At 51.5% G+C, this 17,427-nt stretch overlaps 1 protein-coding gene across 5 annotated transcripts in view; it reads left to right on the forward strand.

The window, feature by feature from the left end:
• Positions 1–14,258, forward strand: part of GABRD (gamma-aminobutyric acid type A receptor subunit delta) — a 110,677-nt gene extending 96,419 nt beyond the window's left edge. For 3 of the 5 annotated variants that reach the window (XM_060199887.1, XM_060199886.1, XM_007529498.3), the window contains exons 2-9: positions 4,513–4,625; positions 4,744–4,811; positions 4,886–5,106; positions 11,482–11,564; positions 12,297–12,434; positions 13,000–13,155; positions 13,311–13,522; positions 13,615–14,258. In XM_060199887.1, coding sequence (XP_060055870.1) covers positions 4,517–4,625; positions 4,744–4,811; positions 4,886–5,106; positions 11,482–11,564; positions 12,297–12,434; positions 13,000–13,155; positions 13,311–13,522; positions 13,615–13,914 — 1,287 coding nt within the window. In that variant the 5' untranslated portion in view covers positions 4,513–4,516 and the 3' untranslated portion in view covers positions 13,915–14,258. Of the gene's footprint in view, positions 1–4,512; positions 4,626–4,743; positions 4,812–4,885; positions 5,107–11,481; positions 11,565–12,296; positions 12,435–12,999; positions 13,156–13,310; positions 13,523–13,614 lie in introns of those variants that run through there. The other 2 variants (XM_060199885.1, XM_060199888.1) reach the window with 2 other exon arrangements.
• The last annotated feature ends 3,169 nt before the right edge of the window (positions 14,259–17,427 follow it).

Consider the following 17,427-nt stretch of genomic DNA (forward strand, 5'->3'; position numbering starts at 1 on the left):
CCCGCCAGTGGGTGCTGTCCGCCGTCCAGGTGCTGAACTCCGCGGGGGCTGAGTGCTGAGCCAGAGGGGCTGCGGGCAGCAGGCAGACGATCCCGAGGGCTGGGGAGGGCGCTGCTCCTTCCCCTTGGGGTCAGGGCCCGGCGCCCTGCTGCCGCCCACAGGTGACCCACCTAGGCTCTCCCGTTGGAAACCGTGAGACGAGCCCGCTGGACTAAGGTGCACAGCTGGAAGAGCAGCCAGGTACTCCCCGGAGGAGAGTGGTGAGGCCTGTCTGCTAGAGTAGGAAGAGGCTGGGACAAAGGTCCCTTGGCTGAGGGGTCCCCCTTCCCTTGTGGTTTCAGGTAGCATTCTCCCCATCCTGGGATTTGAAGTGGGCTCCATGTGACCTAGCGCCCTGAGTGCTGAGCCTCGGGGTCTTCTGTGGTAATTGTGCGGGGCCTTTTGGGGAAAACAGTTGAGTGCAAGGACTGCGGAACAACCAGCGCAAAGACAGGAGCCCAGGGCACTGCATTGCGTGATCATCACTGGGGCCAAAGGCAGACTAACGCCAGAAGTGAGTGACTTCAGCTGAGCTTTGACTGGAGGTAGGGGGTGGAGAGGCTGTGGATACAGGCTTCTCCCTGGGGCATAGAGACAGAGCCAGGAGGCTCCCACTTGGCCTGCAGATGTAGAGCTCACAGCCAAGGTCACAGGCAATGCTGAAGTACCCCCTGTCCTCCAAGAACACTGTACTTTTTTTTTTTAAGATTTATATATTAATGGGAGGGGGAAAACACCAGAGCATCACTCTGGCACATTTGATGCAGGGATTGAACTCAAGACCTTAATCTGGAGAGCCCAGTGCACCACCTCCCAGGCCACTCTACACAATGTATTAAACTCTGTAAAGCTGACATCATCCCTCCTGACAACTTGAATAGAAGGAATTTTGTGGGCGGTAAGCACAGACATGACAGGTGCCAAAATGATGCTATGGAGAAGGAGAGACAGAGACACCTGCAGCACTGATCCACTGCTCATGAAGCACAGGGAATGCTGGTGGAGATCAGGGGCTTGAACCTGGGTCTTTATGTATGGTAACATGTGCTCTACTGGGCCCATGCCCACATTATATTTCTCAAACCTGGAAACTTCAGAACTTGGCCTACATTTAGCTTGGAGTGCTGGCAGGGGGTAGCCATCTGTCTGTCCAGGACAGCTGGAAGACTGTGACCAAGTTGAGCAGGGTGATAGGGTCTTGGGGGATGACCTTTAAACAGTATGGTGCTGGCCATTTGAGTTCCTCCCCCCACCCCAGAAACCAGGACAGCACCCTCCAACCCTCCTCCTTCTCTTCCTCCTCCAGGTTCCCATCCCTCAGACCATGTGTGAGTGTGGGGATTAAAGTGGTGATAGTCCTGGCTGCTTCTGCTCATGCTGTGTGTAGGGAAGACTTGGTGGGATAAGAAGGGGAGGGACACAGCATCTGTGGGTTGGGGTGAAGATGCCTCCTCCTTCTCCCCCTCCTCTTTCTTTTTTAAAAAATTTATTATCTTTATTAATTAGATAGAGACAGCCAGAATTTGAGAGGGCAGGGGGCAGTAGAGGGAGAGAGACACCTGCAGCACTGTTTCACCACTTGCAAAGCTTTCCCTCTGCAGGTGGGCACTGGGGGCTCAAATCTGTGTCCTTGTGCATTGTATCATGTGAACTCAACCAGATGTGCCACCACCCAACCCCTCTTCCTTAAAGTTAATTATCTATATACAAGAAAGAGAGAGGGGGTGAGGAGAGAGAAAGAGATGCAGATAATCACACTAGATTGAACTCAGGAACACATGCTTCAGAGACCAGTGCTTTTTTTTTTTTTTCTAATTTCTTTATTGGGGGATTAATGGTTTATAGTAGACAGTAAAATATAATAGTTTGTACATGCATGACATTTCTCAGTTTTACACAGAACAATTAAACCCCCACTAGGTCCTTCTCTGCCATCAGGTAGGGAGACCAGTGTTTTATCCATTGTCAACAGCCAGTCTCTTCTTAGGTCTCTCAAACAAGGCCACGGAGCCCACCAGCTGAGCATCCCAATGGGGTGTTTCTGAGCTCCGAGTACCTCCATATCCCAGTGTAGCACCTCCTGCCTCAAAGCTCACCACGCTGCCAGGTGTCCTCTTTGCCTAGGCAACTGAGTTGTCAGCTGCGGATGGGCTGTGAAGGAGCTGTCAGGGACTTGTGGCTCGGGGCGGGGGCGGATCAGGGAGGGAGGAGAAACCGCCCCTCCAGCTCAGCCACGCCCACTTCCCCTTATGTTGGCTGGGGCACAGGCAAGATACTAGAGCAGCTTTGCTTTTCAGCGGGGCCAGGAGAGGGAGTATGGCTGATGACATCTCAGAGCTTTTGTTTGCCCACCAAAGGGAACTGAGCTTTGGACGGCTGGGGATTGCCAAGGGTATCGGAGTTTTTGCTCGGGTTGCCAGTCAGAATGTCATATTTCTGCTTGGGCCCTGCTCCCTGCCTGGAAGGGTCTCCCAGGAGCCCTGCTGGTTCTGCTCTCCTCCAACCATCTGGATGAGCTACTACCCACCCTGGGGGAGGCATATCAGCAAAGGAGAGCCCCTCCCTTTCTCAGCACCCCTCCCCCACACAATGCTATAGGGCGCCCCCCTCCACCTTGCCTTCACATCCCTGAGTGGGTAGGAAAGGTGTGTGTCACTAGCCTGAGTTCCCGAAAGCCCAGCTCCGGGCAGGTCACTGGGCCAGTTCCCAAATAGCATGGATTTGAATCCCTTTACATCTGATCTTCAGGGTGACTTCCATGAAATCAGGTGGCCCTAAAGGGACAGATCAGGCACCTGCAAGCTTCATTAGTGAAGGGACTCTGGCTCAAGCCCAGCCTTCTTCACATCAGGGTGAAGAGCAGGGAGAGAAAAGGGAGGCTGGACTTGGTTTGCTACCTTCAGCTTTCCTGTCCTCAAATCTGAAACTATCTTCCCAAACAATACTCATAGCCCACCTGCTTGTTAGCTGTTGGGCTCAGCCAAAAATTAGGCCCCTTGGAATATTCCCAAAACAGGCTTCCTAGCTTCTTCCAACATGAATACTCAAAATTTCATCTCCTATACTCTTATCTTTTGGTTCCTGATTCCTAAACAATTTATTCTGCTTTATGTCACTGAAGGGCAGAGAGAAGCTCCTAATTTGGGGAAAGTATATAAAAGGAGGACTAGTCTTAATACCTCCCTGAGGGCCAGTTGAGGGTATATGCAGGTAGGCTAGGCCTCCAGTGACAAGTGACCACAGTCCAGATGCCAGGAAGAAGTGAAGGTGCAGACAGAGCTGGCACCTTGTAGAGACTCTGGTGGGGAATCAGGCTGACTTCTCTTAGTTCCTGCTGCTGCAGGCAGCTCCTTCTCCCCCTGGCTCTGCATGGTTCAGATTTGTCACCCTGTGTCCCTTCCCTGTGTGTTTGTGTCTCCTTCCACAGGACATTTGTCATAGGAGCAGGGCCACCTAGTTGGCACGACATCATAAAAAAAAGACTTTATTGTGTGTGTGTGTGGGGGGGAGCCAGAGCATTACTCTGGCACATGTGTGGCCAGGAATTGAACTTGGAACCTTATGCTTGAGAGTCCAACACCTTATTCACTGTGCCACTTCCTGGGCTGGCATAACTTCATCTTAGGTGAACACAGCAGCAAAGACCCCAGTCACAAAAATGGTCACATTCTGAGGACCTGGGTGAACATGAGTTTGACAGATGAGCAAAAGTCGGGAGTTGGGGCGGGGGCAGGCAGGCATTGCTGCCAGGGAGCCCTGTGCTTTTGGCTGAGTGGGGTACCCCAGGGCCCTGCCATACATAGCCACACAGCTGATAGCTAAGGACATGGCCCCAGCTGCCTTGGGGTAAGTGTCGGTGCAGGAGCACATGGTGGTTTGGGGACTTCTGGGACCAAGCTGGGGACTGCTTGGGGAGGGACAGGGGGCAGGAGGTCAGCCTCACCTCCCAGGAGTCCTCTGCCTGGCCTGGGGTGTTTTGGGACCTCTCACTCATTCCCTGCCTGTTCCTAGGCCTGCTTCCAGGTCACCACTGGGCTGGCAAAACAGCTCACCTGGACAGTGCATCTGCTTTGCCATGTGCATGGCCTGGGTTTGAGCCCAGTTTCCAATGCATTGGGGGAAGTTTCTGTGCTGTGGGCTCTCTTCTTTCTCGATCTCTCTGAAAAAGGTGATCTGGAGTAGTGAATCCCCAGCAATGATAAAACAAAACTAACAACCCAGTTCACTAGCTTTATAGAGTCTCAAGAGAGGCTCTTATTGGGGTCTGCTGAGGTCTATCTGCTGAGGGGCTACCTGCACCTGTTGTGGGGGGAACTGGGGGTTCAGCCTGCCTGGAGCTCTGCCCCATTGGGTGTGGGGATAGGAAAGACGCAGAAGACCTGGACTCAGGAGTCTCTCAGGGGCCCATGGTGTCTCTAGAATAGAGCACTGTGTCCTGCCTGTGACCGCTGGGCCTTGCCCCCCACCCCTCAGAGCCATGAATGACATCGGGGACTATGTGGGTTCCAACCTGGAGATCTCCTGGCTACCCAACCTAGATGGCCTAATGGAGGGCTACGCTCGCAACTTCCGGCCAGGCATTGGAGGTGAGCAGAAGGGACCAGCGAGGGGGCTGGTTCCCCGCAAGTCTACAGGGAGGTGATTTCTGGGCCAAGGCAGCTTCCTCTCTCCTGCCTGGGCTTTGACGGGGTGTCCTCCCTCCAGGTCCCCCCGTGAACGTAGCTCTGGCCATTGAGGTGGCCAGCATCGACCACATCTCCGAGGCGAATATGGTAGGTGCTGGCCCCCACCCACCCACCAGAGGGCGCTGCTTGAGAGGGGCTGACACTGCTCCACCCACCCACAGGAATACACCATGACCGTGTTCCTACACCAGAGCTGGCGTGACGGCAGGCTGTCCTACAACCATACCAACGAGACGCTGGGCCTGGACAGCCGCTTTGTGGACAAGCTGTGGCTGCCAGACACCTTCATTGTGAACGCCAAGTCGGCCTGGTTCCATGACGTGACAGTGGAGAACAAACTGATCCGCCTGCAGCCCGATGGCATTATCCTCTACAGCATCAGGTGAGGTGCTGGGTCCGACAAGGCCAGCGTCTGGGCTGGGAGGCCGGGTGCTGCAGGGGGCCTGGGGAGCCATGGATGTAACTTTGTGGCCAGGACAAATGGTGCTTTCTTGGTTTGGTATTAGGACAAAATCGGTGTAATATGAAATTAACCTTTTTATTAGCTGCCTTCCTCCCCACCCTTCTCTTTTCCTTCTCCTCCTTCCAGTTGTTCCTCTACTCAGTTTTCTTCAACCATCTTCATTTGCCTTTTTTTTTTTTTTTTTTACTGCAGGTCTTATCACTGAGGCTCACACCTTCATGATTCCTCTGCTCTTGGAAACTTTCTTTTTTCAATATAGAAATTGGGTGATATGGGTTGGAGAAATCGGAGAGTAGAGACACCACTTGAGACACCCCCCACCCCCCACCCGCCAACCCTGCCACCCATGCAGGTGCTCCTACATGTGGCCAAGGGCTCAAACCTGGGTCCTTATTCATGATGAAGTGTGTGTTCTACTGGGTGATCTATCTCCTTTTTCCATTAGCATTTTATTTTTTTAAATCTATTTTTGCATTTACTTATGAGAGAATCTGGGGAGGGGAGAGGGGGGGAAAGCCAGACATCACTCTGGCACATGCAACTCCAGGGATTGAACTCAGGACTGTCCTTATGCTTCAGAGTTCAACACTTTATACACTGCATCACCACTAGGCTGCTAAAAGTAGGCACTTTAGAGTGAAGGATCCAGTGGCATTTAGTGCATTCACTGTGCTGTGCAAACATCAGCTCTTCCATCTCCAAGGATCTCATCTCCTACAGAGGACACCCGCCCCCATGAATCAGTTCCTCCCCACTCCCCAGCCCCAGCCTGACTGAAGTATCAGTCTGCTATCTCTATAGGTGGGCCTAGTTTGCACACTCCTACAGAGCTAACCATAGAAATAATTGTAGGGTCTCAGAGATAGCTCACAGGGTACGTGTCTACATTGCCATGTATACGATGCTGATTTGAGCCCTAGGTGGCACCACAGGGGAGGAGCTATGGCCACAGAAGAAGCTTCAGAGTTGTGATGTCTCTCCCTCTCTGTGTGTTTCTCTTTGTGAACCAAGCAAAATGGCTCAGAGACACAAAATTGTGCTATGTATTTAATGTGACCCTTGCACCTGCCTTTTCACTTAGCAGGTTTTTGAGATTCACCTTGTCATGACATTAATCAACACTGCCTTCCTTTTTCACTACTGATGCCCTGTGCATGGACACAGCAGCTTAGCATTCATCTCCTGGTCCTGGTTCTCATTCCTGAAACAATGTAGAAGCACTACAGACATGGTAGAGCAGTGCTTTGGTATCTCCTGTTTGTCTTTCCTCCTTTCTTCCCTAGGGATATAGAAGAGAAAATGTATTACCCGTGGTAGAGTACATACTTCACACAGCAAGGCAATCCCTAGTACCAAAAGTAAACAAACAAAAATTTTATCTCTATCATAAAAATAAGAAAAAGAGAAAAATGCCACTGGGAATGGTGGAGTCATTGTGTAGTCACTGAGCCCCAGTGACAAACAAATCAAAACAGTAGCTATCACTTGATTCTTTATGAGTTGTAATATTTTTGCTGGCATAAGATCTCATAAAACATCTGTGAGGCTCAAGAAAAGTGTGATAAACTCTGCAGGGGGGAAGCTTCACAAATGATGAAGCCGGACTTCTTCTTCTTCTTCTAGCGTTTGCCCTTCTTCCGTAGCCAGTCAACAGCATCAGGTTGAGCCTGATGTAAAGTTTCAAGACCTCCTTTGAATCTGGAGAGGTGGAAGTCGTTGACTATGTGGGTCATAGTCTGTCTGGAGCCGCAGGGGCAGTTCGGGTCGTCTCTGGCTCCCCAGCGATGGAACATAGCGGCGCACTGGCCATGGCCTGTTCGATAGCGATTGAGGAGGGCCCAATCATAACGTGCTAGGTCAAAGCCGGGTTGACGCTTGCAGGGGTCTGTGATGAGGTGTTTGTTCTTTACCTCAGCTGACTGCCAACTCTGTTTCCAAGAGTCTGGAACAGAGAAGTTCAGTGTAGGCGTAGGGGACCAGATTGGGTGACGAGATGTCAAGCGTTGAACAGGGTGGGCGAAGATATCCGCGTATATTGGCAGGTCCAGTCAAGCGTAGACGTGGGAAATGAACTTAGATGATGCCGCATCCCAACGAATATCTGGCGGGGCGATGTTGCTAAGAACTGGCAGCCATGGAACTGGGGTGGAACGGATGGTTCCAGAAATTATCCTCATGGAGGAATATAATTTGGAATCAACCAAGTGGACATGGGGGCTACGGAACCATCCTGGGGCACAGTATTCTGCAGTGGAATAGCATAATGCCAGAGATGATGATAGTAGTGTGGAAGTGCTCGCGCCCCATGAGGAGCTGGCCAGTCTTGCAATGATGTTATTCCTCACGCCCACCTTTGCTGCAGTTTTTATGAGATGTTTGTGAGATGACAGAGTGCGATCGAGAGTAACGCCAAGATAGACTGGCTGGGCTTCATGCCAGATTCTCGTATCGCCAAGCTGCACATTAAGCTCACGCGAGACTGAGGCATGGTGTAGATGGAAAACAGATGATACCGTTTTTTGCAGTGCTAGGGATTAGTCGCCATTTTTTACAGTAATCAGATATCAGAGACATGTCTTTCGTGTTTCCTCGAGGATGTCGAACTTGGATGCCTGAGTTGCACAGCAGATGTCATCGGCGTAGATGAACTTCCTTGAAGAAGTTTCTGGGAGGTCATTGATGTAAATATTAAATAGCGTAGGAGCCAGAACAGAGCCCTGGGGGAGGCCACTTGAGACAAGTCTCCATCTGCTAGACTTGTCACCCAGATGCACCCGGAATCTTCTGTTTTGGAGAAGAAACGATATAGTGTTGGCCACCCATGGAGGCAGGCATCTTGAGATCTTGACTAGGAGACCACGGTGCCAGACCATGTCATAGGCTGCTGTGAGATCAACAAAGACAGCACCCGTCTTTAAATTCTTCTGGAATCCATTTTCAATGTAAGTTGAGAGGGCCAGGGCTTGTTCGCAGGTAGATCTTCCTGGGCGGAAACCAGCCTGGGCGGGTGATAGGAATTTCTCTGGAAGATGAGAAATACGTGACAGAAGCAGCCTCTCAAGGAGTTTGTAACACACGGAGAGGAGAGAAATTGGTCTATAGCTGGCGGCCAGTGTTGGGTCTTTCTTTGGTTTCAAAACCGCTATAGCCGGACTAACGGTGTCTATCTCTCTATATTTCTCCCTTTCCTCTTGATTTCTGTCTATCCAATAAATAATTAAAGATGATACACAAAATTAAAAGAAAGTGTGATAAGCAAAGTACGCCTGTAGTTGTAAACATTTTTTAAAATTCTTAATACAAAATAAGTTATTGCCATTTTATCATGTTTTTCAGATATCTTGATTCTACTGAGTGGAGTATCTTCTTTATTATATAAGTCCCTTTAGTATTCCTTACAGGATTGGTTTGGTACTGATGAATTCTTTTAACTGTGTCTGAGAAGTTCTTCCTTTCTCCCTCAAGCTTTAGTGATAACCTAGCTGGGTAGCATATTCTTGGTTGGAGGTCTTTTTCATTCAACACTGTGAATGTACCCTGCTAATCCCTCTTCATCTGTAGAGTTTCAGTTGAGAGGTTTACTGATAGTCTTGTATTTCTTTCTTTCTTTCTTTCTTTTTTCTTTCCCAGAGCACTATTAATCTCTGGCTTATGGTGGTGTGGGGGAATTGAAACTGGGACCTTGGACTCTCAGGCATTAGAGTCTATTTCTGTAATTATAATGCTATCTCCCTTACCCTGGGGGATCCCTTATATATGACTATGCTTTCGCTGGCTGATCTCAAAATTCTCTGGCTTTGTTCTTTGCCATTTCAATAGTAATGGGTATTGCTGTACATCTATTTGGGTTGATTTAGTTTGGAATTCATTGATATTCCTTGATCTGGTTCTGGGTATCCTTTCTAAATTTGAGGAAGTTCTCAGTTACTACTTCTTCAGGTGAAAGATCTGTTTCTTTATTTCTGCCTTCTCCTTCTGGAACCTCTGTAGTGTGAATGTTCCTCTTGACATTGTCCCATAGACTCTTCTGTTGTGTCTTTTGATTCTATTTAATTTCTTACAGGCCTTTTTGATTTATCATCTAGAATACTGATTTGACCTTCAGTTCCAGTTCTGCTGTTGAGCCCTCCATGATATTTTTTTCAGTTCAACCACTGTATTCTTTAGCTTTTAATATCTGCATTGACATTCCTCATACTTTCTCTCACCTTGTTGATTTTTTTCTATCATTGATCTTATATCTATAAGCATCATTAGCACTGTTGGTTTAAAGCCCTTGCCAGTTAGTTTACATAGCTCTGTTGCATTTGGAATATTTCCCAGACTGTTGTTTTGATACAAAAGTATAACTGGTACAGATGAGTACCTCTTTTTTCTCATTGTATCTGGTTCTCTGTGAGGGCTTGAACCAAAAGTCTATATGTGAGCATGTCTGGCAACCACAGGCATTCAGTATCAGGTGCTTGACAATACCTATGAATCTTGTTCATGTTGATCTGGGGAGACCAAAGGTTTCCAGCTGTACTTGGTAGTATCTGTACCCCAAGGTCAAGTGTGCCTGGTGGTGACCAAGATTTTAAGGTCATAAGTGCCAGGTGGTGAGTTTGAGCAGGCCTGGACAAAAAGTTTGCCATTATGAGTGTTCCAGGCCACCTGAGTTTAGATAGGTTAGGGAGCTGGGCCACATGATGGGGCAAGTCTAAAAGAAGGCTGTCTTCTTGGCTCAGCTTTGAGCTGGGGGCAAGTGGAGAACTCAGGGATTTGCCTCTAGAATCTATTACTATGGAAACTGAGATTCAGTATGCTGTCCAACATGAGACAAAATTGCAGCTGCCAATCACTTCCATGGAATTTGTACCCTACAGTTTTCTGTCCCCAGTCCAATGTTATATGTAGAAGGATTGGGATTGCTGGGGTCTAGTGCAAACCTCCCCCCCTGCTTTCCCCCGGAAAGTTCCTCACCTTAAGAATCTTTTTCTGGGTGGGAGGGGGAGAGTACAGGTCCAAAAAGTATGACAGAAGACCAAGTGGGGGTTGTATTGTTATGTGGAAAACTGGGAAAGGTTATGTATGTACAAACTATTGTATTTACTGTCTAGTGTAAAACATTAATTCCCCCAATAAAGAAATTTTTTCTGGTGGTCTGGGAGATGGCACAGTGGATAAAGCATTGGACTCTCAAGCATGAGGTCCCAAGTTCAATCCCTGTCAGCACATGTACCAGAGTGATATCTGGTTCTTTCTCTTTCTCATCCCATCTTCCTCATAAATAAACAAATAAAATCTTTAAAAAAAAAAAAAAAGAATCTTTTTCTGGTTGTCACTGGCTACTGCACTGGAGGGTGTCTTTCCAGGCATGGGTTTTTCTTTTGTCTCTCCATCTGGACACCGTCCCTTTGTCCTTTGCTTTGGAAACTGTTCAGGCAGGTCTCAGAATGGTTTCTGTGCAAACTACCGCCCATGTTGGTTTAGTTTTGCTGTATTTTCTGGAAGAAGTAAACACAGGTTCTTTCTTACTCTCTCTTTCTTTCTTTTTGCCTCCAGTCACTAGGGCTTGGTGTCAGCACTACAAATCCACTGCTTCTAGCTGCCCTTTTTCCTTTTATTCAATAAAACAGAGAGAAATTGAGAAGGGAGGGTTGATAGAGAGAGGGAAAGAAAGATAGATACCTTCAGACCTGCTTCACCAGTTATGAAGTGACCCCCTTGCAGGTGGGGAGCCTGAGACTTGTGCGGGTCTTTGAGCTTTGTACTTAACCCAGTTAGCCATCACCTACTCCCCACAGGTTCTTTCTATTTGACCATTGAAGAAAGTCCTCAGTATTTTAAAGGTCAAGAGATTTACAAAATAACACATTGGGTTGTCAGAAGTCACATCATATTGTTGTATTTTTCTATGTTTTCTATGAAAATTAAATAATGACTTTTCCAGCAGCCCTCTTATCAGAACTCTTAGCAACCTAGCTTTTCCCACTCATGGTCACCAGAAGCTCCAAGGCTGTTACTTAGGGTCACAGGCTTAAAGTGCCTTCTAGGCCCCAACTTTTAGCCAAATAGCCAGCTCTGAAAGATGTAGAAAGTGATGAGAATGCATTTCTTGGTTCCTAAAGAAAGTCCACAAATAACATGGTGTTGACCTCAGATTTCAGCTGCCCCCCAACTAGTTGCCTTGCCCACAGGCCTGAGAGGTTGAGCCCCCTCTGGGTTAGGTGGATGCTCTGCCTCTTGGGGGTGGGAAGAGGTATTCCTGGGGGGTTGGTCTCTAGAAACTTAATTAGCATGTTGTCTGGGCAGAATCACCTCCACAGTGGCCTGTGATATGGACCTGGCCAAGTACCCCATGGATGAGCAGGAGTGTATGCTTCACCTGGAGAGTTGTGAGTGCCACTGGGGCCTGGGATAGGGGGTGGAGATCTGGGATAGAGGATAAGGATGGGGACCTGGTATGGGGGATGGAGATCTGGACCTGGGATGGAAGTGGGACCTGAGATAAAGAATGGAGGATGGGGACAGGGACATTAGGATGGGGGATAGAGACCTGGGTTAGAAGATGGGGAAGCCGGAGTGAGAGGTGGAGGATGGAGACCTGGGACAGACAATGGCAGATGGGAACTTTGGATGGAGGATGGCAGATAAGTATCTAGGATGGAAAATGGAGATGGAGACCTGGGTTGGGGTTGGGGGGCCAGGAACAGACCCAGCATCCAGGTTGGGGACCTCACTTGTGCATGCCATGCAGGCTGCTCAGTGGCTGGACTATGTGCCTGACGCAGACTGTCACAGATCCCTTTAGTGAGCTTGACACCTCTCAGGGCCTGGAGGTGCCTGGAATGGTGGGGAATGCATGAGTGAGACAAGCCTAGGTAGGAAGAGGAGGGCTGGAGGTCTGGACTATCCTTTTCCCAGAGTTAGACCATGGTACCCACATCAACCGCACCCTGTCACTGCCTTCTGGGCCCTGGCAGTGAGCCACACCTCTAACACTTCTGGCTCTGCTCACTTACCTGTGCCCCCGGGCATGACCCCAACCCCTTGCCTGGGCAGTACTGAGGCTCCCCAGTGGCTGAGGGTATACACAGACCTGACATCCACATTGAGCTCTCCCACAGATGGCTACTCCTCTGAAGACATTGTGTACTACTGGTCTGAAAACCAGGAGCAGATCCATGGGCTGGACAAACTGCAGCTGGCCCAGTTCACAATAACCAGCTACCGCTTTACGACAGAGCTCATGAACTTCAAATCTGGTAACGTGGCCTCTTCCGGAGCTGTGCTGGGGCTTCCCGGCTGGCTCCAAGGGGGAAAGCGGGTGCTGGGGGTGCTGGTGGGCAAGGGCGGAACCCTGAGGGCGTGTGTGGAGCGATCACTCTTTTGTTTTTGGTTTGGTCCTTTGCCATTTTTCAGGGCTAGAGCCTCAGAGATGTGTGCAGGCTTCCTGCACCCCAGGACTGCAGGCAGACTCAGACACCAAGCCCCCTGTAGATGCCTTATCTCCTGAGCTCTCTTCTCAGTGCTCAAGCCGACTGCCTGCTTGTGGGTGTTTGGGGGCCAGTTTAGCCTTGCCCTTGAGTCAGCTGTGTGTGGAGGGTGGTAGCAGAGAGGGTGAGAGGAGCCCCGGCTGGGAGTGATGCTCTAGGCACTGCATCAAGCTGGACACAGTGGTGTTGGACTTGTTCTTCTTTCCTTGGGGTGGTGGGAGGGGGGAGAAGGGCAAGGAGGTGGCAAGGCTGGGGTTTTCTTTCCACGTGTGGCTGCAGAGCCCTCAGTTCAGCCTTAGGCAGGAAGACCCTAAAGGGCACGGTTCTCCGGCAGCGGGCCAGTTCCCCCGGCTCAGCCTGCACTTCCACCTCCGGAGGAATCGGGGCGTGTACATCATCCAGTCCTACATGCCCTCCATCCTCCTGGTCGCCATGTCCTGGGTCTCCTTCTGGATCAGCCAGGCCGCCGTGCCTGCCCGGGTGTCTCTAGGTACGGAGCTGCCCCCAGGGATGGCGCAGCGAGCTTCCCGGGCCAGTTAGCCCTAAGCCCGCTGCCTGGTCGGGAGTGGTGGCTGCCCAGGCCCCAGGGCAGGGCTGGAGGGGAAGGCAGGCGGCCGCAGCTCCAGGACATGACGCGCTCCCCAGGCATCACCACGGTGCTGACCATGACCACGTTGATGGTCAGCGCCCGCTCCTCGCTGCCCCGGGCCTCGGCCATCAAGGCGCTGGACGTGTACTTCTGGATCTGCTACGTGTTTGTGTTCGCCGCGCTGGTAGAGTACGCCTTCGCCCACTTCAGCGCCGATTACCGCAAGAAGCAAAAGGCCAAGGTCAAGGTCACCGAGCGCCGGGCAGAGGTGAGGCCGGGCGGCAGGGGACGGGCAGTCGTCGTGGGCCGCCACCTCTGGTCCCGGGGTCCCCAGCGAGTGACCGGCGCCCCTCCCCGCAGATGGACGTGAAGAACGCCATCGTGCTCTTCTCGCTCTCTGCCGCCGGCGTCACGCAGGAGCTGGCGGTGTCGCGCCGGCATGGCCGTGCCCCGGGGAACCTCATGGGCTCCTACAGGTCCGTGGAGGTGGAGACCAGGGAGATGAAGAAGCAGGGGGTGGCCGGCTCTGGGGCCCAGGGAGGCCTCCGCGCGCTCTTCAAGCCCATCGACGCCGACACCATCGACGTCTACGCACGCGCCGTGTTCCCAGCGGCCTTTGCGGCCGTCAACGTCATCTACTGGGCCGCATACACCATGTAGGCGCCGGCAACATGGCGCTTTCCACGCTGCTGCCCTCGCCACCGGATTCAGAGTGCGGGTGACAGCAGGCCAGGACAGGATGGAAGCCATGTCCAAGCACCCCGTCCCGGTGGTCCCCACTCCCCCAGATATAAGTGTAGGTCTCCCAGGCCCCCCATCTCCTGCACGCTTAGCACCTGCCTCCCCGCTGACTGTGCTGGTCCCTGGGGAACCTTTGACTCGGGGATCCCCCTAATTCAGGACTTAGCCCCGGGGTTGGGAGCTGACTTGGAGTTGGTGAAAAGTATTCATATGGCCCCTGGGCCTGGCATGAAATTCAGTAAATTCTTCGGCTTGATAACTAACATCTGTCTCACTTTCTGTCAGTAGTCACCGCCGCTAGCCTATGGCCTCCTCTCTAGCTACCTGCATCTTCCTCTTCCCCTTCTACTTTCCCATCCTCTTCCTTCTCCTCCTCCTCCTCCTCTTCCCCCTTTCCCTTTCCATTTCCCAACTTTCAGGAAAGTTCCTCCCATCCAGGCCTTGGTAGGCTTGGGGCAGAGAGCTGGGGTGCCCCAGAGGCTGAGCTGGGCAGCTACTGGTGGTGCAGTGGGGGTGAGGGGGCAACTGTGCAGAAGCCCTGCAGGGATTCAAGGCCGGGGTCCCCATGATCTGGATGTCACCATGGCACCTTTGAGGATGTGCATCTTTGGGCCACTAAGTCCCCCCCCCTTACCTCCTCCCCCTTTGACCTAGGCAACACAGCTGTGGGTGATGGCCCTCAGCCACCGGAGACAGACAGCTTGTAATCACAGCCCGGATGTTCTGGTCAGATCATTACATTCGAGGAGACAACGAGTGTCTAATTATCAGGCAGCTGTGCAGCTCTGCATCTGCAGGACGGGAGTGTCATCCTCATGGGGACCCCCACCCCAGGTCCACTTGAGGGCCATATGACTGGTTGTGAGAAAGAAAAGGTACCCTACCGGGCCACCTGCCTTCAGCAGTGCAGCTTGCAGCTCTGCAGTGTCCCCATACCATGGGGATAGGGACAGGAGGGCACAGCCAGGGCAGAGCTGGCAGAGTGGCTACAGCCAGCAAGGTATCCAGCTCCAGAGGACCAGGCTATGGGTGAAGGCCAAGGAGGACATGGATGTCTCATCCAGCCCACTCTGATCACAGCTGAAGACCCCTCAGCTCACACCAGGCTACCCCCTCAGGCACCTGTTGTAAACATCCAGGTGGCTGAGGGGGACAGGCTAGGGTTCTGGTGTGAACAGGAGCAGCAGGCAGATCAGCAGGTGGCCAGAGAAGGTATCCTGAATCTGGGTCAGCCAGGCCTCTGGGCACTCCTGTGAACATCAAGCCACCAAACCCTGCCAGCAATGGGAATGGGAACAGGAACCCCACGGGGCCATGGCCTTTGCCCACTGGCCCCTCTGGTGTATGTGGCCCCATCAGAGTGCCTGGGGGGGTGGGAGTCTGAGTCCAGATGGCATGCTGAACTCCCCAGTTGTGTACAGGATTGATCATCCCCACTGCCTACTCTGGGGGCACCCAGGTCCTACCTCAAGGCCCCCAGGATGTGTATGTGGGGGTGAGGGGAAGGCCATGCCACAGAGCTGCTGGGCTCCTCCAGATGTGGAGGCCTGCCCACCACATGCTACTTCAGGCCCCTGATTACCCCCCCCCCATGATTGCTGGCTGCCCTCTCTCCCACGAGGAGCTATTTAAAGCCAGCCTTTATTACTGCCTCTGGCACCCACACAGCGCCCACCGACTGGGAGCCCACACGATGCTGATTCTGCAGGCAGTACTCTGTCTCCAGCCCCAGGCTGCTATTTATGCCATGGATCTGAAGACCCAGGAAAGCATGGCAAGGCTGCTGGCTTTGAAACACACAGTTCTGTTCCAGAGGAGAGAACATTGGTGACTGGATGCTGGGTGGGGTACAGCAGGCTGGGGTAGGGTGCCTGGTGGGGGGAAGGGGCGACCTGGGTTCTCGATGCCCCTCCTCCCAGTGGGAACAGGTCTAGGAGGGCTGGCAGCTTCTTCATGGTATCTGGCAGAGGCTGGGGTGCCTGCTGCCAATGTAGATTCTGCTTCTCTGGGGGCTGGGACAGTGATTTCCCAAGGCAGAGGAGATGGAGGCCTGAGGGAAGCACTCCAGTTTCCCTCTCCCTATGCAAGGGCCCTTTCCACCTACTACCCACCATGAGGGGAATCATCAGGGTCCCTTCCAAAGTGGCGCCTGAGACAGGGATTCAGTTCTGAGGATTTCTGTGACCAGCTGCCTGTGGAGCCTCAAACGGCAGAAGTTACTTCCCTTGTAGGCTGCAGGGAGGTAGGAAATCCGAGTGTAGCAGTGTGCCTATATGAAGAAGCTTCCCCTCCTCGCCTCGCCCCAGGAGGTGTGGGTGGTGGCTGCTGTCCCTGGTGCTCTGTTGTCACCTGGGTGGGGTTTGTCTCTGTGGGTGGCACTGAACTGAGGGCCAAAGAAGTATGACATCTTAAACAGTTTTATCTGCAAAGACTGTCTCCTAACAAAGTCACATTCTACTCCAGATGGATGTAAATTTGGGGGACACTGCCTGGCTCAGTACACAGAGAGACATTCCATGTACAAAGGGGGCAGGGAGAGAAGAGGGAGGAGGAGACACCAACAAGATATTTAGCTGCTCTTCCATCCATGGCTGTCCACTGACACCCATCCCGTGTCCACCGACACCCCCACCTTGAGCCCATCATTCACCCTCACCTACTGCTCTGGTATGCATCCACCGTGTCTGTTTTTTCAGAGACAAGACAGCTGAATTGAGTGAGAATTTGAGGGGTCTCACTTCCGCTTCATTCTGTCTGTGACAGTGGCACTAATGTTTGTCACTACCCAAGAGTGTGACATATTTCTGAGCTGTGTTCTTTGCCTGGAGGAAGGGCAGATTCACACTTTGACCTTTTCTCTCGTGGTTTTTATTTTTGTTGTTGTTGTTGATTTTAATGAGAGGGAGAGGGAAAAGAGACCAAAGACTGTTCAGCTCTGGCTGATGGTGGTTCTGGGGATTGAACCTGGGACCTCAGAGACTTAGGATATTATGTCTCCCCTGCCCTCTTGCTGGCTGTTACATCACAGGTCAGGGAATCAGAGAGGGTTCTGGAAGTTGCTGTGATGAAGTTGGGGTCCAGTGAATGTCCATTACATTGGCCACAAACTCACACAATCAGTCATGAGCTAGATGTGCTATCCATCCCAGTTCCTTTTGAACTAGGGGTTGGTATTGACATTTGGGGTCCCTTGGCACAACTGCCAATTCAGACCCTATAACAGAGTCCTTCTACATTGCAGTATGCTTGTCCCAGAGGGGATCTATTGACACCAGCTTTGCCCTGGGACTGAGTGGTGCTTAAGAAAGTGAACAATGCAACCAATAGCACAGCTATATACAAGATACTGGGTACTGTACAGCAAACCCTAACAAAAGGATTTTTCAAAGTTAACCCAATTACCAAATAATGTGATGATAAAATTAACTATTG

This window comes from Erinaceus europaeus, chromosome 10 (genome assembly GCF_950295315.1).
Source record: "Erinaceus europaeus chromosome 10, mEriEur2.1, whole genome shotgun sequence".
In the NCBI taxonomy this organism is placed as follows: domain Eukaryota; kingdom Metazoa; phylum Chordata; class Mammalia; order Eulipotyphla; family Erinaceidae; genus Erinaceus; species Erinaceus europaeus.